The sequence below is a fragment of the Carassius carassius genome, chromosome 18, assembly GCF_963082965.1.
Source record: "Carassius carassius chromosome 18, fCarCar2.1, whole genome shotgun sequence".
NCBI classification, from domain to species: domain Eukaryota; kingdom Metazoa; phylum Chordata; class Actinopteri; order Cypriniformes; family Cyprinidae; genus Carassius; species Carassius carassius.
In genome coordinates, this window is record NC_081772.1 from 9,073,993 (window position 1) to 9,100,788 (window position 26,796).

General features: G+C 38.3%; 1 protein-coding gene across 2 annotated transcripts in view; it reads right to left on the reverse strand.

The window, feature by feature from the left end:
- Positions 1-1,745: 1,745 nt before the first annotated feature.
- The window catches only part of LOC132092291 (serine/threonine-protein kinase MRCK alpha-like), a 56,629-nt gene continuing 31,578 nt past the window's right edge, over positions 1,746-26,796 (reverse strand). Inside the window, exons 6-41 of one of the 2 annotated variants that reach the window (XM_059498463.1) lie at positions 21,690-21,783; positions 21,389-21,589; positions 20,779-21,027; positions 20,539-20,618; positions 19,814-19,974; positions 19,617-19,739; positions 19,344-19,477; positions 18,070-18,312; positions 17,823-17,933; positions 17,411-17,652; positions 16,923-17,028; positions 15,998-16,122; positions 15,695-15,800; positions 15,456-15,604; positions 15,103-15,194; positions 14,568-14,644; positions 14,262-14,309; positions 13,648-13,686; positions 12,134-12,250; positions 11,719-11,799; positions 10,572-10,677; positions 9,706-9,842; positions 9,424-9,563; positions 9,253-9,334; positions 8,793-9,012; positions 8,651-8,713; positions 7,758-8,050; positions 7,339-7,633; positions 7,126-7,223; positions 6,896-6,980; positions 6,627-6,750; positions 6,313-6,430; positions 5,605-5,722; positions 5,360-5,517; positions 4,672-4,746; positions 1,746-3,142 (exon numbers count right to left, since the gene is read on the reverse strand). In XM_059498463.1, coding sequence (XP_059354446.1) covers positions 3,011-3,142; positions 4,672-4,746; positions 5,360-5,517; positions 5,605-5,722; positions 6,313-6,430; positions 6,627-6,750; positions 6,896-6,980; positions 7,126-7,223; positions 7,339-7,633; positions 7,758-8,050; positions 8,651-8,713; positions 8,793-9,012; positions 9,253-9,334; positions 9,424-9,563; positions 9,706-9,842; positions 10,572-10,677; positions 11,719-11,799; positions 12,134-12,250; positions 13,648-13,686; positions 14,262-14,309; positions 14,568-14,644; positions 15,103-15,194; positions 15,456-15,604; positions 15,695-15,800; positions 15,998-16,122; positions 16,923-17,028; positions 17,411-17,652; positions 17,823-17,933; positions 18,070-18,312; positions 19,344-19,477; positions 19,617-19,739; positions 19,814-19,974; positions 20,539-20,618; positions 20,779-21,027; positions 21,389-21,589; positions 21,690-21,783 — 4,822 coding nt within the window. In that variant the 3' untranslated portion in view covers positions 1,746-3,010. The remainder of the gene's footprint in view (positions 3,143-4,671; positions 4,747-5,359; positions 5,518-5,604; positions 5,723-6,312; positions 6,431-6,626; positions 6,751-6,895; positions 6,981-7,125; positions 7,224-7,338; positions 7,634-7,757; positions 8,051-8,650; positions 8,714-8,792; positions 9,013-9,252; positions 9,335-9,423; positions 9,564-9,705; positions 9,843-10,571; positions 10,678-11,718; positions 11,800-12,133; positions 12,251-13,647; positions 13,687-14,261; positions 14,310-14,567; positions 14,645-15,102; positions 15,195-15,455; positions 15,605-15,694; positions 15,801-15,997; positions 16,123-16,922; positions 17,029-17,410; positions 17,653-17,822; positions 17,934-18,069; positions 18,313-19,343; positions 19,478-19,616; positions 19,740-19,813; positions 19,975-20,538; positions 20,619-20,778; positions 21,028-21,388; positions 21,590-21,689; positions 21,784-26,796) is intronic. The other variant, XM_059498462.1, reaches the window with a different exon arrangement.

A 26,796-nucleotide genomic window follows, 5' to 3' on the forward strand; every position in this document is an offset into this window, starting at 1 on the left:
AGAATGTGGTGACATGCCAATCAGCTAATCAACTCAAAACACCTGCAAAGGATTCATGAGCCTTCAAAATGTTCTCTCAGTTTGGTTCACTAGGCTACACAATCATGAGGAAGACTGCTGATCTGACAGTTGTCCAGAAGACAATCATTGACACCCTTCATAAGGAGGGTAAGCCATGAACATTCACTGCTAAAGAAGCTGGCTGTTCACAGAGTGCTGTATCCAGGCATGTTAACAGAAAGTTGAGAGGAAGGAAAAAGTGTGGAAGAAAAAGATGCACAACCAACCGTGAGGATTGTTAAGCATTCTTGAGAAGAATTTGAGTGAACTTCACAAGGAATGGACTGGGGTCAAGGCATCAAGAGCCACCAAACACAGACGTGTCAAGGAATTGCTCAGTGCCCAGTGGTCAAAAGTCCTCTTTTCAGATGAGAACAAGTTTTGTATATCATTTGGAATCCAAGGTCCTAGAGTCTGGATGAAGGGTGGAGAAGCTAATAGCCCAAGTCCAGTGTTAAGTTTCCACAGTCTGTGATGATTTGGGATGCAATGTCATCTGCTGCTGTTGGTCCATTGTGTTTTTTAAAAACCAAAGTCACTGCTCCTGTTTACCAAGAAATTTTGGAGCACTTCATGCTTGCCTTTGCTGACCAGCTTTTGAAGATGCTGATTTCATTTTCCACCGGGATTTGGCACCTGCCCACACTGCCAAAAGCACCAAAAGTTGGTTGAATGACCACGGTGTGTGCTTGACTGGCCAGCAAACTCACCAGACCTGAACCCCAGAGAGAATCTATGGGCAATTGTCAAGAGGAAAATGAGAAAAAGGAGACCAAAAAATGCAGATGAGCTGAAGGCCACTGTCAAAGAAACCTGGGCTTCCAAACCACTTCAGCAGTGCCACAAACTGATCACCTCCATGCGACACCGAATTGAGGCAGTAATTAAAGCAAAAGGAGCCCCTACCAAGTATTGAGTACATGTACAGTAACTTAACATACTTTCCAGAAGGCCAACATTCACTAAAGATGAATATTTACAATACTTATGAAGTATTCTAATTTGTTGAGATATTAAATTGGTGGGATTTTGTAAAATGTGAGCTAAAATCATCACAATTAAAAGAACCAAAGACTTAAACTACGTCAGTCTATGTGCACTGAATTTATTTAATACGAGTTTCACAATTTGAATTGAATTATTGAAAAAATTAGCTTTTCCACAACATTCTTATTTATTGAGATGCACATGTAATACAACCATGAAGCCCGGAATTATCATTCATGAGATGCAAAACTGTTCAAATGATATTTTCATCCTGAAAAAAATAAAGAACTGAGATGAGAATGAGCACATATAAATGTAATTGTTTCTGTCCAAATGTCTTTTTTCCATTGCGGTTGCTTACTACAGATGGAACGATAATACAAAATGAAGACCCAAATTTCTGGAAAACCTTTAATGAATTAATCAAATTAACCGAGTTTCCCACTTTATGGAAGGAACAGAATCTGAGGACCAAACAGAGGCCTGTATGAGGTGGGTGACTCACTTTCTTGTGTAACTAATGATTATATCAGCTGCAAACTGAATAAGGAACCGAGTGAAGCCTGTGTCGGTTATTAGACGTGTAACTTTTGAGAAGTTTTAAACATTTCTATTTCCTCGGATGGGCTAAATGCCCTTGAAACCACAAGAAATGCAATCTGACAACTAAGTAATGACAAATACATGCTGGCATTGTGGAGCAGGTTCTTGTTATAGATTTTAATGGCACATTTAATAGTGGTGTGAACGTTTTAACACTTAACGGGAAAAGTTACGGAATTATCCAATGAAAAGATAGAAAGAGCCAAACTATATGGGTGAAGCAATTTCCCATACTGTTACATTAGATGAAACCATCCAGGAACAAAACAAACTATCTTTTGTCTGTCTGCAAATCTCAATTTACACGTTGGACCAGTTCCACAATTTGGATTTAAAGGTTCCAGATTGCAGAAATATGATATTTGTATGCCACCTTGCTGATATTTGTACAGTTTCGGTCAAGTCAATGCATGTATTGTCATCTGATAAAGCACAACTTAACCCAGACATGATGCAAATTTTATAGTTTAAGCACATTTGTAGTGTCTCACAAAAATCTTTAAAAAAAAAGACAACAAAGACATAAAAATACTCAAGGCAGTATTTTATCATAAACAAAAAAATTTAAGTCTAAAGGAACTGACACAACTTTTTAATTGGTCTCAGCATGAGTATATTAAAATTATATTTAAAAAATAAAAGCAATGAGGTTTTTTTCACATAGTTTATCTCTTCAATATTTCCCTATTTTATATTATACTATACTTTTAACCTATGTACATTAATGTGGTGTTTTCACAGGTCATGTTGGTTCACGGAAGGTTTGGATTACGTGGAGATTGGCGAAGATGACAGTAACAGATTCCACGTCATCGCCTCTAGAAATTCCTACAAATCTAGGACAGGAAGCGATAGATGAGGTTGTCTGATATCTGCGGTCTCTCATCCATTTAGCCAAAGTAACAAACGAATAACAGCACACATCACTTTAAAAGTAAAACATATATATATACATCATTTTTTCCCCCAGGTAAATTAGTGAGATTCTATAATGGAATCATCATTCCATTACATGAGAGGGACGGGACAGTATTTTCCACTTTGAAATGGCTAAATGATAAATAAATAAAAGTTTAACCCTAACCCAGTCTATGTACAAACACCAGTCACATTAATATCCAGAACCGAACTTTCACTTTTTCCTCCAATCAGCTTTTGCGGGTCATGCGTGTCCTGGTCGCTCAAACATACAAACACTTGTGTTGGTGTGTTTTCTCCTTTGTACATTCCCCAGTGGTGATGCTTTATGCAAATTAATTGGAAGGGGTCTGTAGTGCCTGGATGCGACTGTATGGAAGGGGACGGAGCACTGTGACTGTCAGACTCAAAGTTTGTTGTGATTGGCTCGTTGTTGAGTCCATCATGTGTCCCACACTGTGCGGTCTGTGCTCTCCAGGGAGAGGGACTTTGTTTGGTGCGGGGAGGCGGGGCTCGGCGGGCTGCTGAAGGTGGAGCTGGTGGAGGCGGTGGAGTGCCGAGGTGAATCAGAATCCTGACAAACAAAAAAACAAAAAATATTGTAACAACAGAGGCGCTACCTACAGAATTTGTGGATCATAGAAAATAGCTATTATGATTATCTAGCCCAAGGTTTTCCTTTAAAAGCACACATGAACAAGAAAAGTAACGATGGACATATTTCATTCACAAGTTTGGGCTCAGTAAAATTTTTAATTTTTAACTAAAATAGTTCAAACTGTAATATAACAATATATTATTACAATTTAATTGTTTTCTGTTTAAATTATAAAAATTTATTTCTATGTCTCTGCTGTACAATTTTTTTTAAAATAAATAAATTACTGACCCCAAACTTTTGTACTATAGTGGACACATGCAATGATACAAAATACTATGCAAAAAATTATTAGAATATTGAATCTAACTTTTAGCAAGCTTGTAACAAAAGTTGGCATGTAAACATGGGATAGTTTGTTAAGAAAAGTCGCTGTTTCACATGATGATCTTAACAGAATAGTAATCAGGATATTTCACCCAAATATTAAAATTTAAATTTACTCACCTTCATGTCATTCCAAACCTTTAAAACTAACTTACTTCTGTGGAACCCAAAAGAAGGTATTCTGGAAAATGTCGTTTTGGGGAATATATATATATATATATATATATATATATATTTTTTTTTTATGAACAAGGTTAAAACATTCTTCTGCAAAAGAAAGAAACTTACAGGTTTGGAATGACATGAGTAAATGATGACCGAATATTAACTAACCATTTAACTAGAAACTACAAAATTGGAGATATGCTAAACTACTCAAATTTAGCATTTTGTTTTGAATGTTTACATTCTAGAATATTGCACTGGTCTTCCTGATTGGGCTCTGCCGTGTCTACAAAGCATAAAACTGATGGAGGTCCTTTAATCAAGCTGCATTTTTGAAAACAAAGCACTACAAAGTAAATAAAATTAATTACATAAACATACAACACACAAAGACAAGTACTCATCCTCAAAAACACTCATAGCCAATGGTTCGCAGCTAGCAACTCAATAGAGTCGCTTCAAAGCTGATTCCACACTCTAATGTTAGAATCACACTCTTTGCAAGTATGTGAACGCAAATGCTTTGACCTAAACAAGCTTGTAAACTTTGCCACAAGGGGCTCTACAGCACATCAGTGTAGTCTTATTCCACAACTTGATATGTTCATCAATAATTACCTGAGAAAAACTACACATTTGGCACATACATTTTACTCTAGCGCCCCCTTGAGTACAAACCAAGCATTTGTGTACTTGCACTTTTCTTCACATAATGACCCTTGTTTTCTCTAGTGGACACAGGGGGTGGCCAGCAAGAGCGGTATGAAGGTGAGACATGCGGATGGATGCTTGCCATTCCCAACCGAAGTTCTCTGATTCACCAAAATCATTTGTGAGCTTCAAAAATGGGCAGTGGATACTTGAGAAGCGCTCTGCAGGGCTGCCTGAGTGTGCAGATGACACCAGTCGTTTGTGTGGGTGTGTATGTTTCACTGCAAATGTGTGACGTTTACCTTCATCTTACTAAGCAGGGTCCTTAAAGCCCTTTTCAGATCAGGGGTCTTCTCCGAGGGCGATACTGCCTGCCACTGAGAAGGAAAGGGCAGACTGAGTGCCAGAATGGCTTTCAAACTTGCTGAAGGAGAATGAAGCAGCCGGGAGGCACGAAGCGCAGCGGTATGGGGAGATGACGGGTGAGATAAGGGCACGGGTGGGTGGGTTGCTAAAGATTCTGTTGGATGTAGTGGAATGAGGTGGCAGGCATAAAGTGGCGTAAGCATTGACAAAGCTAGGTGGGGGGAACAGAGGGCTAAGGCTCACTTGCATTCAAGTGCTTTGGGGCAAACGAAATTATAGGTGTTCTACCTTTACAGGCCTAATGGGAAGGGATGGGGCAAGCTGTTTTTATAACTCAGAAGATGTGTAGAAGAATCATACGGGTTTTAGAACGACATGAGTGTGAATAACATCACTAAGAATACACATTGAGAGGCTATTAATATCCAATTTCCAACTAGGAATCTCATATTTACAATAATTCTGATAGCACATGAAGACAGCATATGGCTCAAATTTAATCATCATGAATACCAAGGCTTGCTGGTCATGTGCCTTGATGTCCCTGCATAGTGCAAAGTTGGCTTCGATGTGATGAGGTAATGAAGATACCACTGTCCCGGTTCCTCCTACATCATGACTCACCTCTCTATCAAACTGAGAGAGCGGCGCTTCGCCCACGTCCATCCCGCCTCCTGACGACAGCGAGCTCTCAGAGGGTGACGTCATGGTCTGGCGTTTAGAGCTGTAGCTGCCACCCGAAAACTCCCTCCTCAGAGCGCTGCCATTCTGAGAGGACGACCCTGATAGAGAGGAGAAGAAAGAAACTGGTTGGGAATGAAATCCACGGAATATGATAAATATAAGAGCAGACACTTGTGTGTACGTACGCATTCCTAGGCTACTGCTGGCGCTCATGGATCGCCCAGGTTCGGCACGGTTTTTGGTGATTGATGGGATGCTGATGGAACCGCTGAACACGGCTCGATTGTCCTGAGCACGTACATTCTACAGGTTACACAGAGAAACACCACACACACACACACACAGAGCAGGGACACAAAAACATGCAATGAATGGGACAAACATGACACAAACCAAAAGTGGAGTGACTTGATAAATAACCAGAAAAATACAAATCAAAACGAGGTTGTAAAGCATTAAAGGGATATTCTGAGTTCGACAAAAGTTAAGCTCAATCGACAGCATTTGTGTAGCAGAATGTACCATCAAAAAAAAAAAGACACCCTCATTTCCTCCTTTTCTTATAAAGAAAGTAAAAACCAAGGTTACAGTGAGGCACTTACAATATAAGTGAAGGGGGACAATATTTGGAGGATTTAAAAGCTAAAGATACTTTTTTGTTTTGTTTTACACTTTCTATTCACTATTCTACTAAAACTTGTGTATTAATAGTTACATATTAAATGTAACTTTCCATTCAAAAGATTAGTGAGCAATTTTTTTGCACACTCAAATCATGTTAACAAGCATATTGTTTACGTCTTGTAGTAATACTATTAACACAATAATCCACATTTTGACTGAACTTAATGTGCACTGAACACAGATTATTCTTTTAAAGATGAGCCTCTCACCATTGGCAGATCTCTGAGGATCTGCTTTCCATCTCCAGGACCCATATGAGCCACGTGGTTAAAATTCATAGGACTGGAGATCAACTTGTTCCTTTTCTCTGGATCTTTCAACATGTCTCTGCAATCACACACACACCAGTATGTTAATATTATAACACAATAATGACTATTATGATATTTCAGAAGTTACAAAAAAGTGCATAATGAATCCAGACCTAACAAAGTGTGCTTTGAAAATACTCAGCTTGGTAGTACACAAATGTGTGTATGCATATGTGTGTGTGTGCAAGAGAGAGAGAGAGAGAGACATTCACCTCCTCTGCTGCAGTCTCTCCTCCTCAGGAATACGGAACGAGAATCGTCTCTTGTTGCTCATGCTGCGTACCATCTGCTTCCTGCTGTTATCACACACCTCAGGCACCACCAGTTCGTCCCCCTCTAAAACACACACATTATGCATTATCAGACAAATTATTCAAATCTGAATTATTCATTATTTCAAACAGCACTACTAATCAAAAAACGTAAGCACCTTGAGCTATGATCATTGCATTTCAATGAATTACAGAGACAGTGCCGTTACCTGCAGTCTTGTTTCTAAAGTAGATGAGTCTGACCGTCTCCAGGCCCAAGAGATTCAAAGAACCATCCATGTTCAGCGGCCGGACCTGCACAGAGCCACTGAAAGTTTATTTATTCATTTATAAGATGATTCATGTATTGATCTTTTTTCAATAGTGTGTGGATGTGCAAGAGTTATTTATTTATTATAATTACATTTTTGAAAGACTTCTGAAACTGAAATAAGCAAACCTTTTTGAGAGGAATGGTCTGTATCCATTCCATAGTGTTCACATCAAACACATCCACTGCATTTTCATTGTAGACTGACAGGTAGGGGGCGTTGTAGCCTGCGAGATATAAAACATCCACAAGGTCAAAATAACAAAACTTTTTCACAGCCACACCTCGACCCTTGTCTTAAACCTTTAAGTGTAAAAAGACGGTTAACTTCTCTCTACTCACAGCAGGCGGTGGGCGTCGCGGGCCACATTAGCTCTTGCTGGCGTGAGCGTCTCCCGTGTGTGTCTACATACACTGCAATTTTGCTGAAGCAGAGCAGCAGTTCTTTATTGGAGATATCCACTGCACAAAGGGCATCCAAGTTCTCTGCCTTAATAAACGCCAATGTTGGGTCATCTGGGTGGAGCATGCTGAACGGAGGAATATCTTCATGCAAACTGTAGCGCATAAAGCACGCTTGGTATCCTACACATAATTGTTGGCCAAAGAACGCCATCCACTGGACAGATCCTGGAGCCTGAGACACAGAAAGGGCTGTTGATGTTGCTGATCTTTTTGATCTAATGAGTATGTTCACTAATTACATTTAGACTGCATTTACTTGATTTGAAAAAAATAACAAGAGGTTTGGAATACTGTACTTGTATGTCCACCAGATGGCAATAGCGAGACTTGCTCTTGTTAATTTCGTAGCAGGAGATCTGCCGTTTAATGGCAAGGCAGAAGCAGGTGTTATTGCGCACCACACCAGACACCAGTGCCTGGCAGTTTTTAGTATCTGCCACCTTATTCTTGTCGATCTCTCTCCCATCGAACCCAGCCATGGGGATCAGACACACTTGTCGGTTCCTGCCCGAGATCACGGCCATTAGATGCTCTTTGGGCATCAGTTCTATGTGATGGACCTTCTTAATGTCACCCACACGAACAATTTCTATTAGACAGAACAAAAATGTTTAATGAATGTTGGTCTTGCATTAGTTATTTCAGTTTTAATGGGCATGTGGTTCAGCAATGGTAGTGCACTTTTTAAAGTAAAAAAAAAAAAGGAACTGTTAAATCTTACAAAACATAAACATTTTTAGAGTTTACAACCTTTAATAGATTTGTAATATGTCTGCTCTGATAAACAGGAAAAACAAAACATTGATTTAGCTGCTTTTATGCACAGAAAAGTAATTTACAATCAGAGGTTGTACTAACAATAACCATTTTTTTATGGTTTTCCATCATGCTTTTTTTTTTTTTAGCAGTCGTTCTTTTCATTTTCCTGAAAATGTAATAAACGTCGGGTATTCCAATGCAATAGACTCATTTTTAGACACATGGAGAGCACGTCAGTGTTTTTAACATTTGGGAATTATAGAAATTTTACCTCAACTACCCTGAAGCGACCTGGTAGCTCATACATCAGACTTTCCAAGGTTTAAACCAACAAACTTTAAGTTACCAGTCTAGATTTCTGACCAACAAGCCACAAACCTTAAGTTTATTGGCCAATGAAGAAATAGGAGGATTAATGAAGGAAATTTACCATCTTTGGTGACGTGGATTACAAACAGGCCTTCCTCGTTCCCCAAAGCAACCCGTTCATGGTCTAAACAGAAATTGTGACAATCAAACAGCTTGGTAAGGGTATGAGTATTTGCTCTTTCTTTTTTTGTGTGTCTCTGTACCTATAATAGCAGCAGTCTGGGTGGTTTTGATGAGAGGAAGGCTGCTGTCATACGCTTCTTTAGGCACATACACGAAACGCTCCTTCAGCTTGTTTTTCCTCAGAATGCGGTGCAGTTCATTCAGTGCGGACACCCACTTTGTCCTCTCTTGCTCATTGTCGGCCAGCATCAGGATGCACGTCTTCTGACTGGAGGAGGTGGACAGCTGAGACGCTGTTACCTGTGGAATGAATTAAAGAACAATGTATGAAAAGCAATTCAATAATGTCTTGAAATGAATTGACTAATGACTACCTAAAGCTATAGTTAGTTCAGTCATGATTATTACGCTATTATTTGATCTGTGGTATTGTGATGGTTGTTCATAACAGAAAAAGTTTATTAAAATTAAGTTTTGTAATAACAATTATTTCGGACCCGCTCTACTGTATGAAGTTACAAATTGCCTGTATGTTCTTACCCTAAAAATACAGGGGATATCCCTCCTGTTAGCATGGATGACATCAGACTCCAGAACAAAGCTGGCAGAAAACTCTTCATCCCTGCTCAGGATAAAACAGAGTCAAGCACGATATAGAAAATATTTGACTTAAATATTTGAGCAACACTTTTGAATGAAGATGTCTTTCACCTCATGTCGATGACCTGGTTAACTATGACACCAGGCTGGGCACCCTTCCCTTCTCCAAGTTCATACAGGAAAAGTTTGAAGTCACATACCACTGCCCAGACCCTCTGCCAACCCTTTTTCACCCCTGTGGGCTTTGGTATCTGGAAAAGACAGTCAAAGCCCCATTACAAGACAGCTAGCATAGTTTGTAGCCAAAAAGACATAGTATGAAGACCATAAAAAAGACAGACTGTGCAATAGTGAACAAAATATGAAGAGCAGAACATATTTGGCAAATCTTACCCTAAGATGGCCCTCATATGCAGTCCCTATGCCTCTCTGAGTGTCGATTCCCAATTTGCCCTTGGTTTGGTCTGGTGCAACGGGGCACACAGAAGGTGCTTTATCAGCACAGGTGACATGACAGGAGAAGTTGCAGACTGTAAGGAGAGATGGAGGAAAACGGCATTGAGTATTACTGAGTATTCTACCAATAAGGCATCCTTGGATTTAATAGTTTCACCCTTATTTTGTTCCAAACTGACATGATTATTTCTTCTGTGGAACATACTGGTAAAAAAAAACAAGTATAGCCTGAATGCACTGTAAGTCGCTTTGGATAAAAGCGTCTGACAAATGCATAAATGTAAATGTAAATGTACAGTAAATGGAACACAATAAAGAAAATAATTAAGATTTATGCTGGTTGTCCTTGTGTGTTCCTAAGAGGAAAAAAAGTCATACAGGTTTGATCATCTTGAAAACTATATCATTGTGGCGAGTGGGGAGGGGCCGAGGGACGTGGGAACAAGGAGTGAGGCCGGCAATGATTGGGCAAATCAGTGGCACCTGCGGCCCACCGCCGGTCTCGAGTCCCACGTAGGAGATGGAAGGATATAAAACTGGAGCGACGACAGTGAAGGACGAGAGAGGACCAGGCCTGGGCATTATTTTAGGTTTTGGTTTTATTTTGTGCGCACCAGTAGTCCGTGAGGGGCTGGTGCGCTGTTTTGTGTTTATTTTGAATTATTAAAGTTTCGTTTTGATTGTCCGCTGGTTCCCGCCTCCTTCTTCCGGATGAATACGAAGGTTGTATATCATTACAATCATATTCACTGTTGTCTCAAATACTTCAACCACACAGATTCCTTTCTCTTCTGTTGTCTCACCTTCACAGGCGCAGCCCTGACGGATAAGTCCCACCATCAGAGAGGTGCACTGGTTACATTTGGTGGGAACGGTGAAGGTCTTCACACTAAGCTGGTGAGCCTTGGGCTGTGCAGCAGAGAACATCAGCAACGTTATTAAACACAGCCCTTTCCATATGCATTAAGACTAATGCTGGACAATAAGAGTACTGGAAAAAATACGTACAGCACAATACAATATTAAAGCACAATACTGATTTTTAAAAGAAATTCATAAAAAGATGGTTCAAGAAAACAACCACATGGTAATGCCTATTTTTGGATCATCTAAATGAATACCTAAAGCAGTTCTGTACAATAAATATACAGAAATGTACAGCTAGGTACAGCAATATACTACAGTTAATAAAAAATTCAGCAAGGAAGCAAATAATCTGCATAAAATGCATGTATAGAAAGCTATGCTAAGTAAATACTGTTTATTAATAAAATTAATATTTACAAGAGACAAGAGACATATTTCTATTTCTTCAGCTTAGTTGAATGATTTCTGAAGGATCACGTGACACTTAATACTGGAGTAATGACTACTAAAAATTCAGCTTTGCTCTTACAGAAATAAATTACATTTTAAACACAGTTAGTTAAAATTTTTCACAATATTGTTTTACTGTATTTTTTGACCCTAGGCCTAGGTCCTAGACCACAAAACCAGTCATAAGGGTCAAATTCTCAAAATTGAGATTCATATAACATCTGACAGCTGTATAAATATGCTTTGTGATGTATGATTTGTTATGATAGGACAATATTTGGCCGAGATACAACAATTTTTGAAAATTTGGAAAATACTGAGAAAATCACCTTTAAAGTTGTCCAAATGAAGTTTTTAGCAATGTATATTACTAATCAAAAATTTGGTCTTTACTTAATAACTTAATGGTTTTTGGCATAAAAGAAAAATCTATAATTTTGACCTATACAATGTTTTTTTGGCTATTGCTAAAAATATACCCCAGTGACTTAAGACTGGTTTTGTGGTCTAGGGTCACTTTTTATGAAATAAATGCAGCCTTCTTTCAAAAACATTTGCAAATCTTAGATATTTGAATGGCAGTGTAATCTATACAGATTGAAACATTCCTACAGTTATGATGTAAATAGTTACCTTTGGTGATGAGTGTCCCAAGCTCCCATAGCCTGATCTTCCTGTTGGAGTCTGCAGACTACGTGACGTGTGGTCAATCAACTAGGAGGCGGACACACCAACACAAGTACATTTCATTACATTTTATTTAACTCTTTGTAAGAGCTAAAGGAAAAACGGACTCAAAATGAAAATTCCGTCATTATTTTAAACCTGGTTTTCTTTCTTCTGTGAAACACAAAAACAAAAAATCTGAAATGCTGGACCCAAGCTGGATCACTTTAATTATATGGAAAAGAGTGGTCAGTACATCTGCTTTTGTGCTTCATTGAAAAAAAAATAACTGCATATGAGATGAAAATAATATGTGGGTGATTAAATAGTAACAGTATTTTCATTTCTAGGTGGACTTATCCTTTAAGAGTCCAATAGATACCTCAATAGGCTCCATGTCACTGGCAGTTGACGGAGAGCGCGAGCGTGATATACGACGAGATCTTGAATCTTCATCTCGTGATGGAGTGTTAGAGGGAGTGAAATCTGCCGAATCAAGCTAAGAAACAAAAAGATGGTAATTATTTTTACAAAATGTGTCATGCGGCTCAGACTGTGATGCCTCCATGCAAAGTGAAACGCACTCACAGTGAAATATATCAAGCCCATTAAGCTTATCATGACAATAATATTTTTACTGGAATTACACCCTCTAAGCAGAACAAAGCACGTGCTCCCAGGCACCGAGCCAATAAGTAAAGGCACATTACACCCACTACACAGAGACCACACACCAACTACACATGCAAGACGAAATGAATGTTAGGAACAACATGAAAAAAAAAAAAAAACCCCATGGAACTACATGGAAAACAATAAAGGGAAGTATATCCACAATTTATGAGGCTCTTACATTGAAGTGATCTGTAAAGGATTAGTTTACTTAAACATGAAAATTCAGTCACCATTTGCTCACCGTCATGTCTTGTATGACTTCTGTATAACTTTTCAACAAATAACTACACTACTGTTCAAAAATTTGGGGTCTGTAAGTTTTTTTTAATGATTTAAAATGAAGCCTGCATTTAGTTGATCAAAAATACAGCAAAATCAGTAATATTGTAAAACATTATAACAATGCAAAATCATATATATTTATATATTTTCAACTGTAATTTATTCCTGTGATGGCAAAACTGAATTTTCAGCAGCCATTACGCCAGTCATCAGTGTCACATGATCCTTCAGATATCATTCGATTTGCTGCTCAAGAAACATTTCTCATTATTTTGTTTTTAAACTGTTACAGTTTAATATTTTTGTGGAAACCATGCTAAGTTTTTCAGCATTCTTTCATGAACAGAAAGATCCAAAGAACAACATTTGGTTGAAATAGAAATCTACTGCACCATAATAAATGTCTATGAAACTTTTTGAAACGTTTCTTTTTCGAAATTTTGACCGGCATTGATCGAAAAAGAAGAGAGTTACAATTCATCCCAACTTATTCTGTGCACCATGCGGGAAAACAAGACATTTAGGTTTGGTTTGACACAAGGGTCTGTAAATTATGAGAAAGTGTTCAGTTAAAACAAACTTTTTAGCCTAAGCAAAAGTTCAAATTAGATCCAAATATTAAGGCACGTAAATGAATTCTATATCTTTCCATTTAAATGATCTTTTAAGATGTATCGTAAAAGCACATAGTATGGAAAATAAAACACCAAGTTTAATTAGCTAAGCCATAGTATATGGCTCATATGCTTTTCAATAGATGAAAAAGGTTCCCAAATACATTTCAGATGCATTTCAGCAATGAAGGTATCATGCACTACAGATATCGCCACAATCAGAGCTGCCACTCATGCAATTTGCAAAACAGGCCGTCACAACCACAGGAAAAAAATATGATGGTGGGGGGATTTTACTGTTACACAGGACAAAAGCGGATCTTACACGTCTGGTTTTGCTTCCGGGACCAAAAGAGGGTGACCGCTTCATAAGAAGAGAGAGAACAAAGATGAGAGGAGATTCAAACTTAATGTACAATTGTCAGCTGGATACGATCATGTTGGAGAAAGAGGGGAAGGGAATGAGGACGTGTAAGAACACATCTGATCTGTGGTTGGATCTCTGGGCATAATTTACACTCACAAAGGAATCACTTCACATCAAAAAAATACCAAAGAGTCACTACCACAAGACACTGGAATGGACGTAGGATCAGAAAAGTTAAATATAACCATGAACTATATTGCTGGTAGAATGTAAAACCAATTCAATATTGAATTTAATACAGAAAATTATGAATAGAAAGGATTAGTGTAGTGAAAATGTATTTTGTTACCCTTTATTTGTCTGTGGTATATATTTTTATACTTATTTGAATGTTGTGCTATTAGCTTAGCAACATGCTAACATCAAACTGTGTTAGAACCAATTGCGAGTTGAGATTCCTTTGGTATTCTGGTATTATTCCTGTGGGTGTTTCATAACTGGACGCTTTTAAATGTGTAAAATGATTGATGCAAAAAGACATTCCATTATAACATGGCTGAAGAAGAACTTACATCTTCCCAAAATTCAACTAAAGAAGACGAAGAGGAAGAAAATGAGTCCTGATGGACAACAGAATGAAAAAACAAAACAATAACCAAACATATTATGACAGGGGAAAAAACTTGAATACAAAAACTAATAAAACAGATTAGGATGTATCAGAAGAATACCATGGAGCAATAAAATAATTTAAAAAAAAAAAGAATACAGAAAACAAGTGAAAAAATAAAAATAAAAATGTAAATAAGAATGATGAAAAATATTTCTTTGGGAATCAGGGTGAACCTATGTGCAGATGTCTGGGATCTTACACTTACATCAAACTGATCCAGAGCAGAAGTGGGGGCATTGAGGAATGCCAAGAAAGAATTCTGGGAATCCTGGTGCTTCACACCTAAAAGTGACAGATTCTTATTAAAACACATCCTTTTTTAAATCTCAACAAATTAGACTGTAACAGAGACAGAATTGCTCTTTTTTTTATCTGACGCTGTGAAAAGCAATGCTGAGTAGGTTGGATATTTGAAGTTATTGTTGTTGTTATTGTTTTTGTTCATTGAAACAAACCTGATATAAAATAAAATATAAAAAATAAGGATGAAAAACTTAAACTTACAAAAGCTTAAGCAAAATGGGAAATAGTTGCCTTGGCAATTAACTTAAATTAGTGTAAGTACTAACATTACTCAAATTAAATGGAAATACAAATCAATTAAAGCAATATAGAAATAAAAATAAATAATAAAAAAATAAAAACATTTAATTAAAATAACTGATCATATAAAAATACCAAAAGTATTAAGAAATGCTACAAAATATATAAATAACAATGAAAATAACACTGATGGCCACCTCTCCTCAGTCTCAGCTCCTCTGTCTCTTTCCTCAGCCTCTCAATTTCTGCAAGCAGCTCCTGGTTTCTACTTTCGGACTCTTGCAATTTGCTGTAAGACAAAAATAACAGAGAGAAAACTGTGTCACTATTTAAATTCACCTCATTTGAAAAGAGAGTGTGAACAAAAACTTAGCTAAAAAACACTTTAGCTAAACTTAGCAAAAGCTCTATTGACTAAAACAAAAAGAGAAGCGAATTTCAAAACTATTCACATAAAGAGTGAAATGAATGTTCATTGACCTAAAAAAAAATACATTAGACTTTATATGAAATCAGCAAACCAGAACTATGTTGATATGTGTGGTCTTACCATTCTGTGGCAATGTTGGATGCTTTGACTTTGTTAAACTCGTCCTGGATGGACTGTTTGGCTCTGATCTCAGCATCCAGCGCAGACTGCAGTTCTAGACGTGCAGACATGTCCAGCTTAGCAAAGCGCCTTATCTTCCACGGCATGTCCTAACAAAACGAGATAGCGACCCACCACATCAGACATTCAGGAAGATGAGAGTATGTGTTTCATCCTTATCTGCTGTGTGCATGTCTCACCGTTCCTCTGGCTCCCAAGCTGGTGTTCCTGAGCCCTTCAAGCTCCTCTGTCATTTTTGTGGCTAGAGCTTGGAGGTAACCACGAGCATCTTTCTCATCGCTCACCCTGCACAGATAAGCTTAGTTCAGCTTTACCTTGACAAAGCAAAACATCTGTAAATCCGAAAACTGCGATTGCATTCAAGTGATGAATGGCCAAATGATCTGCATCATCTGGATCCAGACATGGGTAAAGGTCATCATTATCATGTCTTTCTTGGCAAGTGTGATGTCACACAGCTGCAAGTAGGGGGCTCCACTCACCACTGTATGATCTCAGTGATCTGGTCCTCCCAATGGGCAATGCTCTCCTTCTTATCAGCCAACTCTCTCATCTCCTCGTCCAGCTGCTTGTGACTGCTATTGAGCTGGTCATACATAGAGCTCAGCTGAAAAGACAAAAAAGACCACAAAGAGTAAAGAACTAAAGGTGTTAAGGTGGTTCTTAGCATGATGCTACCAGTGCTGTTATGGTTAACTACAACTAAAAACAACAAAATAATTTTTAAATTTAATTAAATTTTTACAATTAATTAAAAAAGACTCCCGGATTAACTTAACTAGCTTAACATTGTTTTTCTGTTCAATAGGAAAGTGAATGTTGCATGAAAGACAGGAAGCACACATAATATGTTACGGCGAGTCTGTGCAAAACCTCTGCAGCGCTCTTTGATAGGAATGTGAATTTATTCAGGCATTGCACATCCTGGTTCTATTCCTTCCAAATGCCATCATTCTTGCTTATGTTTTCTAAGCCTCATCCAATCTGGCACTTGACATGACAGGTCTGGCCGGCTGCGCTATTGTTTCAAACTGCCTTTGTGTTTTGGGTTTCCAGGTATGTTTATGAAATGAATAATGTTTAATATCCATGCCACCAAAAATAAGGAGCCCTTTAATATCTGATACGTCCAAACTTGCAGAACTATTTGACTGGCTGATTCTGATTTTACCCTGCAGTCCAAAGTAAACAGTGGCTGAGCCAAGAAGCAATTTTGGGTAAGAGTGTGTGGTTACGATCTCTCTCTAGGAATGTTAGCAGATTTGGGGAAAGACTGCCAGAGAAGAAGAGGGAATTTCAGGGGTCTGACGTATACTTTTTGTGATGAAAGAGACGCGTTAATGAATATCATGAGCATACAATACAATACAATGGCACACGTGTTTCTGAAAGCGATAGAGATCTCACTTTCTCCACTTCACTTGCGAGCTTCTTGTTTTCATCCGTCAGATGGGCTCTCTCCCTCTCATACTTCTGCTTGTACTCCATCTCAAACTCCTCTCGCTCAGTTTGGCTGTTACAAACACAACAATGAACACGATGAAATTTACAGTAAAGGTACATTCTGCTACCATGGAAATTCAATGTAAATAAACACAGCTGCCGGTTCACCTTGGTGGCCCAACAAGCTGTTGGTCTCATTATGACCATGGGCCATTCGCAGACGATAGTTAATATATTCATTATATTCAATTTCAGATGAATGCCTCTAAAGTCACATAAAAACAAACCGAGGGGCATCCGATTGGCCCTTTCTGTCAAAGTGGGCGGCAGACAAGAAAAGCTGTAACTATGTAAAGGCTGAATGTGCCAGCAGCTGTAAGATTACCTGATGCTTTCACTGACAATGTAAAGAAGCTTCACAAAAACCTGGGCAGGTATAATCACACACATACCTTTCTCTGCGGGTTTTCTCCAGTTTGTCTTTGAGCATGAGAATCTCTTTCTGGAGTGTGAGGTGTTGACCCTCAGCATCGTGGAGCTCCTTCTTGAGGCCCTTCAGCTCGCTGCTGTGGAGTGTCTCCCGGCGGCACAACTCCTCCTCGTACTGCACGTTCTTCTTCTCCAGCTCCGCTCGTATGCGCATCAGCTCCTGCTGTTGGTCTGAGCTCGCCACTGAGTGATGCGGCTTCAACTGCTGCAGGAAGATCGAGACATATGAGAGTATAAAGTTGGTTAAAGGACTAAGAGAATGAGAGAAAAGGGGTGGGGGGAAATGGGAGCAAACAAGATCTAATATATATACACACACAACTGTATATTATATTATATATTTATATAACTATTAATATACTCATGCATTGTCACCTTCATCCCTTCCAGGTCCTCCTCCAACTGTCTGCTGTACTGTTCGGTTCTCTCTCGTAGCTTCTTCTCCTTCTGAGCTTCTGCTGCTTGCTCCTCTGCCTGGGCCTCTAACTGAGATGAAAACACCACAAACATCAAATACACAGCCAACAAATCCACAAAAACGACTGATGCACTGACGATAAAAATTACAACCATGCTGACTTGGCTTATATAAAGTCAAACACCAGTAAGTTGATGCGTATACCTCTTTGCACATTCTCTCAGCTTTGCGAATCTCTAGCCGTAGAGCCTCTAGTTTCTGTGACACTCCTTCCATCTCCTCCTCTTTGTCTCTGAACTGGCGGCTCAGCCGCTGCTTTTGTGAGCGCAGATCGCTCAGTTGCTCGTTCAGCTCAGAGAACTCCTTCATGGCCATCTTCTTTTGACTTTGAGCCTCCTTTAGCTCCTTCCCCTGAGCCTTCACCTTCTCTGCCAACTCCAGCAGCTCCTTCACATATTCATTACAGAATCAAAGTTAACATAACTTAAGGCTGGAATACACTATAAAACTTTTGTCCAGATTTTTGCCCCACTTTGCAGACTGGAAGGGTCAATGCCAGCTGCTAATATTCAGAGTCGGTCTGCAGATTTTGTGCAGTCAGTTTTGACTTCATTTAAAATCACATCTTGTATGATAGACAGCTTCAGACTATACTTGAAACCAGTCTGAAAATATAAAACGTTTGATTTTTTGAGCTAGTTTTTGAACAAATACTGTTTTCATTTGTCATGTGTCTTCCTACCAATGTGACACATTTCTGCATTATTTGTTATGTTGTTTAAAGTCTGGTAGTGTGTGATCCTAAGTCTTTTAATGCATGATGCCCAATTTTTCTCTGTAACTATTTACAAAGTCAGGAGGTGTATGATCCATAGTGCTTTAAATTATATTCAGATTGTCATGTCAAGTCATGTATCCCAGCCTTTATCCTTGTCTATGATCAACTATTTACTAGTCACTGAGCTAAACAGTAATCTGTTTAACAGAACGGTTACAGATCAAAAGTCAAAGCTCAGGTCAGTTGGACCATTACGCCAGCATTCACAAAAAATAGTTGGTCATTTATGGCAATTATCTTGAAAAAACATAGAATAGACAAGCCTAAAGTGGCTAGCTGGTCTCTCAGTCTAGCCAATCTGTCTATTTTGATGGTTTTAGAGGGGACTGAGCATATTTCATCTGATCAACAAGCTAAACATCAGCTTGGTCAAGCTGGGAGACCAGTTTAAACCAACTAAGACCAGCAAATCTTAGACTAGTTAGAGTTGCACTTCAGAAGCCTGATTTTTGGATTTAAGGCCAACATTATTGGAGTTGGTAAACCACCTTGGCTCACCTGGTGGGTGCGTGGTTGAGCTACTTAACCATACTCCAAATATCTTGACTTAATTGACTAGCTTCAACACACTAGACTGGTGTAGAAAACTAGCTAACAGTATGAAATTTACAGATTTCTTATAATACAATGGAATAGGTACCTTGTGCAGATCATCTCTCTCTTGCATGACACTCTTCAGCTGTTTCTCAAAGCTCCTGACGATTTTAGATGAGTCTTCCGGGTCTCTTTGAACTGTGGTGGCCTCCTCCAATTGCTGTTCCAGTTGACCAGAGTCTGACATGACGAAACATTATAGATTCTTTGTCTGGAGATGTCACTACTCTCATTGGGTAATCAATAAAGAACACAAAAAGACCCAAGACCAGGACTGTGTCCTTAAATCGTGCGTTCTAACTCAATATTGAGCTCTCACCTGCTATCTGTTTCTTCAGGATGTCGATCTCACTCCTTAAACTCCGGATTTCTACCTCTTTTTTAGCATTCACTGGGGCATCTGAATCAGTGTACTGAAGTGCCTGCACTGTTTGCGTGGACTCTAAGGGGAAAGGGATGTTTCAGAGAGACAGAAAGATAAAATATGATTCAGTGTGGATGTGTTAGTGCCCTCACCCTGTAGTTTACGGGTAAGTTCGGTCTTCTCCTGTTCTAGACGTCGGATCCTTCTCTCATAGGCCTCTGAGGCCAGGCTGTCCTCCAGGCTACGCTGTAGCTCAGCATCTACCTGTGGCGGTCCCATGAACTCCCGCAGACACCCTCGATCTGACAGAGTGCTACAGAACCAAATCACACAAGAAACTGCAGTTCAAATTTTGTGATATGCAGAATAAATACAAATATTTAAAGCGCACTACAATCTACACTCCTGTTAAAAAGTTTGGGGTTGTGAAGATTGTTTATATTTTTTTGAACAAAGTATCTTATGCTCAACAAGGTTACAATCATTTCATCAAAAACAATAATATTGTGAAATATTATTACAATTTAAAACAATTGTTCTCTATTTGAATATACTTTAAAATATAATTTATTCCTGTGATGGCAAAGCTGTATTTTCAGCAGCCATTACTCCAGTCATGTGATCCTTCAGAAATCATTCTCAAATGCTGATTTGGCGCTCAAGAAACATTTATTATTATCTATGTTTAAAAAATGGTTGTGCTCCTCAGTATTTTTCTGTAAACTGTGATGGATTTTTAAGGAATCTTTGATGAACAGTAAATTCAAAAGAACAGCATTTATTTGAAATATAAATCTTTTGTAACAATGTAAAAGTCTTTACTCTCATACTTTTTTGAATATTTAAAAAAGGCATGATGAATAAACACATGACTCACCATTTGCTTGTGTAGGTGAAGCCTACAAACGGGAGGTGGTGTCCAGAAAATGTTGTGTGTGAAGGTGGGGGCAACGTCTCCTAAAATATTTCAGAAAAACTCAAATATTCATTAAAATTATCCAGTTCTATATAGTGGCAAATTTAAGAGAAAATGTGCCTCTGCAACCACTAATTAAGCATTTATGTGAAATAAATACATCAGCTCCAGGATAACATTTGAAAGAAATGAGAGGCATACACAGTTTTTGAGGCAATCATCATCCACGTCAAAGTTGGAGGTGTCAGTGGGGCTGCTGACTTCGGGGATATAGGGGGCTTCACATGTGCGGATGTTGTCCCAGTCGATGCCTGTGAAAAAGGAGTGCTGTTTGAAGTCGTCGATGCCATTCTGGCCCAACCGGTGTTCTCTGCTGCAGATCAGCCGCCGTATGAGATCTTTAGCCTCCTCGGACACATCTGTCATCTGAAGTGGGAACTGGAAGCGCTCCTGAAAATGAATGAGTTAAAATATCCTTGAGTGTTGCGCACTGAGACTCTCTCAGATATCTCTGCCTATCTACGCTAATAACGGTGGTCAAAGATGTCCTCCATTAGTTAAATCCCACTAAACGAACCTTGATGTATAGGCAAATTTTTACCTCATTGTTAGGTTGAGATGACTAATCCAGAATAAAATAGACAAAAAGAACATCCGCTCATGACTATTTGTTTTATACCAAGACAGAGACAGAAACAAATTTTCCTGTTGAACTAAAACAGGAAAGGGTTACTTGGAAATTAAGATACTCTACTGCAGATTTCAGAAGGGAATCTATTCAGGTGAATTAACCAATACGATGCAAACAAACCTTATGGTTCATGATCTTTCCATATGTCTCCACCAGGGATTCAGCATAAAAGGGAGTCTCTCCATACAGCATCTCATACATGCACACACCCAGAGACCACCAGTCACACTCCGGCCCGTACTTCCCCTTCCCGTCTTCCATTGCCTGCAAGATCTCTGGAGAAATGTAGTCCGGGGTCCCAACTGCCACAGAGGACTGGACCTGAGAGAAAACAGGAACAAGAAGACAGGAAGTTATAACACAAGGCTTACTGAGCAAGAAATCGTGTGCTTGACAATTCAGGATTGAGGATCAAACTCACTGTGCCATCTTCCATGAGCTTGAGGCAGGAGCCAAAGTCAGCCAACCGGATGTGACCGTTCATGTCCATCAAGATATTGTCCGGCTTAATATCCCTGATTATACATAAAACACAATCATAAACATTCATTTTCTAAACCTAAAGGAAACATAAAACAAAAAGTCAAAATATTCTATAGTGGTTTCAGTGACGCAGTTAGTTTTGAAGCAGCCATGTCAGGGAGATGCTGTGTGTTTCTAGGCAAAAGCAAAAGAACTTTATGTGGTCTTCCCAAAGTAAATGCAATAAGGAATCTTAAAGATTACTTACAACAGAACAGCAATGCATTTTATGGACGAACGCTTCATGAACCTAGGAGAGGAGGTCATTCTGACTTTACTACGACAATCGGGCGCTTCTGAACCAGCTACTGGAAGTATGTTTTGTTATTAAGTAGTAAAATTTTAATGTTCAAATGCAGAGTTTTGCGCGTTGTACGTGCGTGTGTGTGTGCGCCCTGTGTGTGAGAGAGAGAGAGAGACAGGGTCACATCACAGTGGAGTCAGCTGTCTTAACCGTCCGTGGCTTGTGTACTCTAAACACATAAGAGCTTCATCACTGTGTCTGTCACTCCACTCTGTTCCAGAGTAACAACTCATAAACCCTAAAACTCAGCACTACTGACATTTTTGTTGCAATTTACAGCCAACATCTCAAATAAGACATTGCAAGCTCGTGTGAGTGTGCTTGGCAGAATGCTGGTACATTAAGTGAGTAGATTAGTGGAAAGCACAGAGATTTTTTGTTGAAGTGTTGATTATTAAAATGTCAGCAACATGCAAGATATGAAGATATATCTTCCCCCACCCCCTTCAGCTGTCAAGCAGCTGAACAGAAGGCCAAAATGAACCATGAATGAAGGCTTTAACACAAAGAGGTCTGTCTGAGATTGTGTGAGGAACACAGTGGTTGGTGGAACTCTTTTCATAATGTCTTGACCTCATCCACACCGAATAATGAAGCGATATTGTCAATACTACAATGTTTATCATACACAGCACTCCTGTTTTGGGTGTCATATTCCATAAGTAATTTACACATAATAAAATCAACCACAATAATTACCTCCAAAAACAAGGAAAAAACGATTTTTAAAATGCAACAAGATTTGATTAAAAATTTACTGAATTGAATCATTATATACAGATTCATGGTCACTAAGGCTGCATTTATTTAATAAAAATACATAAAACACAGTACTATTATAAAATATTACCATTTAAAATAACAGTTTTATATATTTTGTTATAGTTTAAAATAATAAGAAAAATCATGATTGCAAAGCGAAATTTTCAGCAGCTATTACTCCAGTTTTCAGTGTCACATGATCATTCAGAAATAATTTGAATATGCTGATTCGGTGCTCAAAAAACATTTCTTATTATCAATGTTCAAAATAGTTGGGCTGCCTAATATTTTGTCGAAAATATAATATTGATTATTTTTAAACGATAAAGATAGATGCTCAAAAGAACAGCATGTATTTGAATTTGAAATGTCTTTGTCACTTTTGTTCCATTTAAAGTTATTCCTGATGAATAAAAGTACTCATTTCTTTATAAATTAAATCTTACTGACCCCAAACTTCTGAATTGTAGTTTACCTGTGTGTGTGTGTGTGTGTGTGTGTGTGTGTGTGTGTGTACATATATACAGCACCCAAAAAAAAATATAACTCAGATGCATTATTATTCCATTATTGTGGCAGATGAAAGCATTGTTTTACTTTTAATAAAAAATTACAAATTGATGCATTAACTGTTCAGAAAGAAAATCATTACAGAATTGATGTACAGCTCTGGGGACACAATTAATTAGGTTAATTTTATGTTTTAATTAAAACACACAATTAAAAAAAATTAATTAAACATTTTTTCAGTAGCAAAATCAAAACCACTGCACAGCAGATCTCTCAACAGCCATGATCCATGACCAATTGTGCAGACCATAAAGGCCCCTCATTTATCTGAATCTGTCACTGAGATCTTAAACATTTTTTCTTTCTAAGAGGTTTTTGACTAGACTGGATCATTCTCACGTCACAGTCCTGTGCCACAGAGCAAACAGCAGAAAGCAGAGGCGGACATTCTAAACCAATTAAAAAAGTAGAGAAACTTTGAGCCAAACAAATATGCTCTACAGAGTCCATAGATTAACACTACGAGCTAACAAGGTTTACCACAGATAATGTGGAAATATTCATGACATTGCCATTGATGATGACTCTACAGCTACTCAGTCTTTTATTATTACTCCATCCTAGTGTAGAAAGACTCCAATCGTTGCTAAGTTTACTTTATACTGTTAAACTTGGCTTGTCTTAAATCTACGTTAGATTTGATTAACCTGGCTGTGTGCCTCCTGCTAGGCTAAAAGCCATTCACATTGTAATGGTGCATTAAGGGGTCCGGTCTGTTCAGCAGGGGTTGTAGTGTAGGTGATAATTGGGAGGCTCTGTCCCGGGCTGCTGTCTTAAGGAGCAGCGGACTGCAAGCAGAGGGAGGTAATCCCACTTTAAAACCACAATAACCATCTGTGAACACCATCTGGCCCGGCCTCATGCCTACCACAGGGAAAGCTGGTCAGCTATAGACATGAAGAAAGAAAGGGGGTGGGACTCAATGCATGGGGACGTTGGGTACATTTCAGCAATTCATGCCATCCTTTTTTTACTTGAGAAATGAGCTCAATACTTTAGTTGGAGTATGTGGAAATTCAACTTGTAGGTCAAGACCGTTGTTAAAAAAAATGTTTAACAAGCACTAAGACTGCCGTCGATGTCGCCAAACAAAGCTCTTCATAAGGTCATCCAATCACCTGTGCCGTTTCAGATGAATGTGGCTTTATCCTCAGGCAACGACTGTGCATCTTTCTCTTGATAAAGGATCTTAGAGGTAACAAGAGATTCCCTCTTGGCTTTTGAGGTGCAACAAGTCATGTTTTGGTGGCGAATGAAATTCCAGCTTCATTAGAAATCAGCTGAGACATCACACACATTGCTTTGATCAATAGCAAGACACACATATGGCCCTGATCAATAACCAAGTATAATGCATTGGCGACGCATAACAAAAACACACAGATGCTAGTTCGTCCGGTTGGCTCTCAGTCTGTGACATGGGCCAGTCCTTTTCAGTGGAAGAATCAGAGCACACACTATGCAAATATCTGGCCGAGAGGAACCGTGCACTTAACACCACTTACAAGCACAATCTCTAAAAATCCTCCACTTTAACACAACAGCTTGCCCACTTAGTCTAATGAGGGCTGGGTGAAAGCAAGAGCTCCAAGCTTTTCCTGGAAGGAGCTTTCGGGGCAGAAACTGACTAATGTAATCTGGAGACTAGAAACAAAGTGTGAAGGCTCCATTTAAAATGTAAATGTGAATTGATGAAGAGACATTAGAAATTAGAGATCTAATAAATCCATTTAAAGACATAGTTTACATGTTATAATAAACATTTATTACTCGCCATATCAGTCTAAGCCTTCAAACAAAGTGTGAAGGCTGCATTTAAAATGTAAATGTGAATTGATGAAGAGACATTAGAAATTAGAGATCTAATAAATCCATTTAAAGACATAGTTTATATGTTATAATAAACATTTATTACTCGCCATATCAGTCTTAGCCTTTTTCCATAAAGATGCATCATGTCAGGTTTGATGTCAGTGATGAATGATAAAGTCACTGTCATTCAACCTTAGGATAATTTTAGAGTTGTATCAACTAGGGCTGCACAGTTAAGTGAAAGAAAATTGAATATTGCAATATGGCTCAGTGCAATTATTAAATTGCAAAAGCTGCGATTTGATCAAATAAATGTATTGAATGTTTCAGAGCCAAATTAAATAATAAATGTTTAAATTATAAAATAATAAAATATAATATAATATAATATGAATAATTTAATACTTGATTTTTTTATATAACTATATTAAAATATATTTCTTATTTTGTTTAATAATTTTGTTTATCTTTAATAATAATAATAATAATAATCATATATATATATATATATATATATATATATATATATATCACAACACTTTGACCAAATTGAGCATCCCTACAAACAAGCACAAAACCTGGAGCTCTTCTTTTCAGATTAAGTGAAATACCCCTTTAATTCTATTTTTTTAGAGGGTGCACTACTATTTATAATAAACCCATCACTATGCACTCATGCAAACTATGGTGTCTCAACTTCTTTCAAACAGTACATCCACCCTCAAAAATAAAGATGCACTTTTTCCCAAATGCACACCCTTTAACACGGCTTGGTCATACACACCCACGCCAGCCCCATCCCTGGAGACCAATCCACTCTATCCCCACCCTCCACAAACCAGGCGTACCAAACTTTCATGAGAGAGAAGATGACCACACCTATAACCCCATGATTACTGCCTTTAACTTTCACCGGCCTGTCCCTCTGGGAGCCCCAAAAGCAGCGACTAAAAGAGCTGCATATAAGTTTGTGAGGAAGACAACATGAGTACTTTGTTTGTACCCAAATGATGGTTTGGTGGGACTGTTGAAGCACACCCAATGTCCCAGTACAAACACATTCATCAAACTGAGGGCTCTATGCAACTGGTGCCTGTCAGTATGCAAATGTTGACACTTCCTGTGTGATAGCTGAAGATGGGTTCCAATCCAGCCTGCCCTCAGACTAACTAAACATAGCCTTTTTCCGACTCATTGTTCTTGCTTTCAATGCATGCTTAGCTGATTTGAAAACCCCATAAAATCAAAATGGGTGTTTTGTGGCTTTTAACCCATGGGCACTAGTTTTGAGGTTATCTATATGCTAATATACACTATCATTCAAAAGTCTGGTGTAATATGTTAATGGAAAACAGTAATATTCCTGTGATGGCAAAACGGAATTTTCAGCAGCAATTACACCAGTTTTCAATGATCATTTACATGATCATTTACTGACACTTTTGATCAATTTAATGCATATTCAGAAAAAATATATAAATTTCCATAAAAAAAATTCTTGCTGTCCCAAACCCTTGAATAGTACCGTCCTCCTAAAGATTGACAAAAACTGACTTAA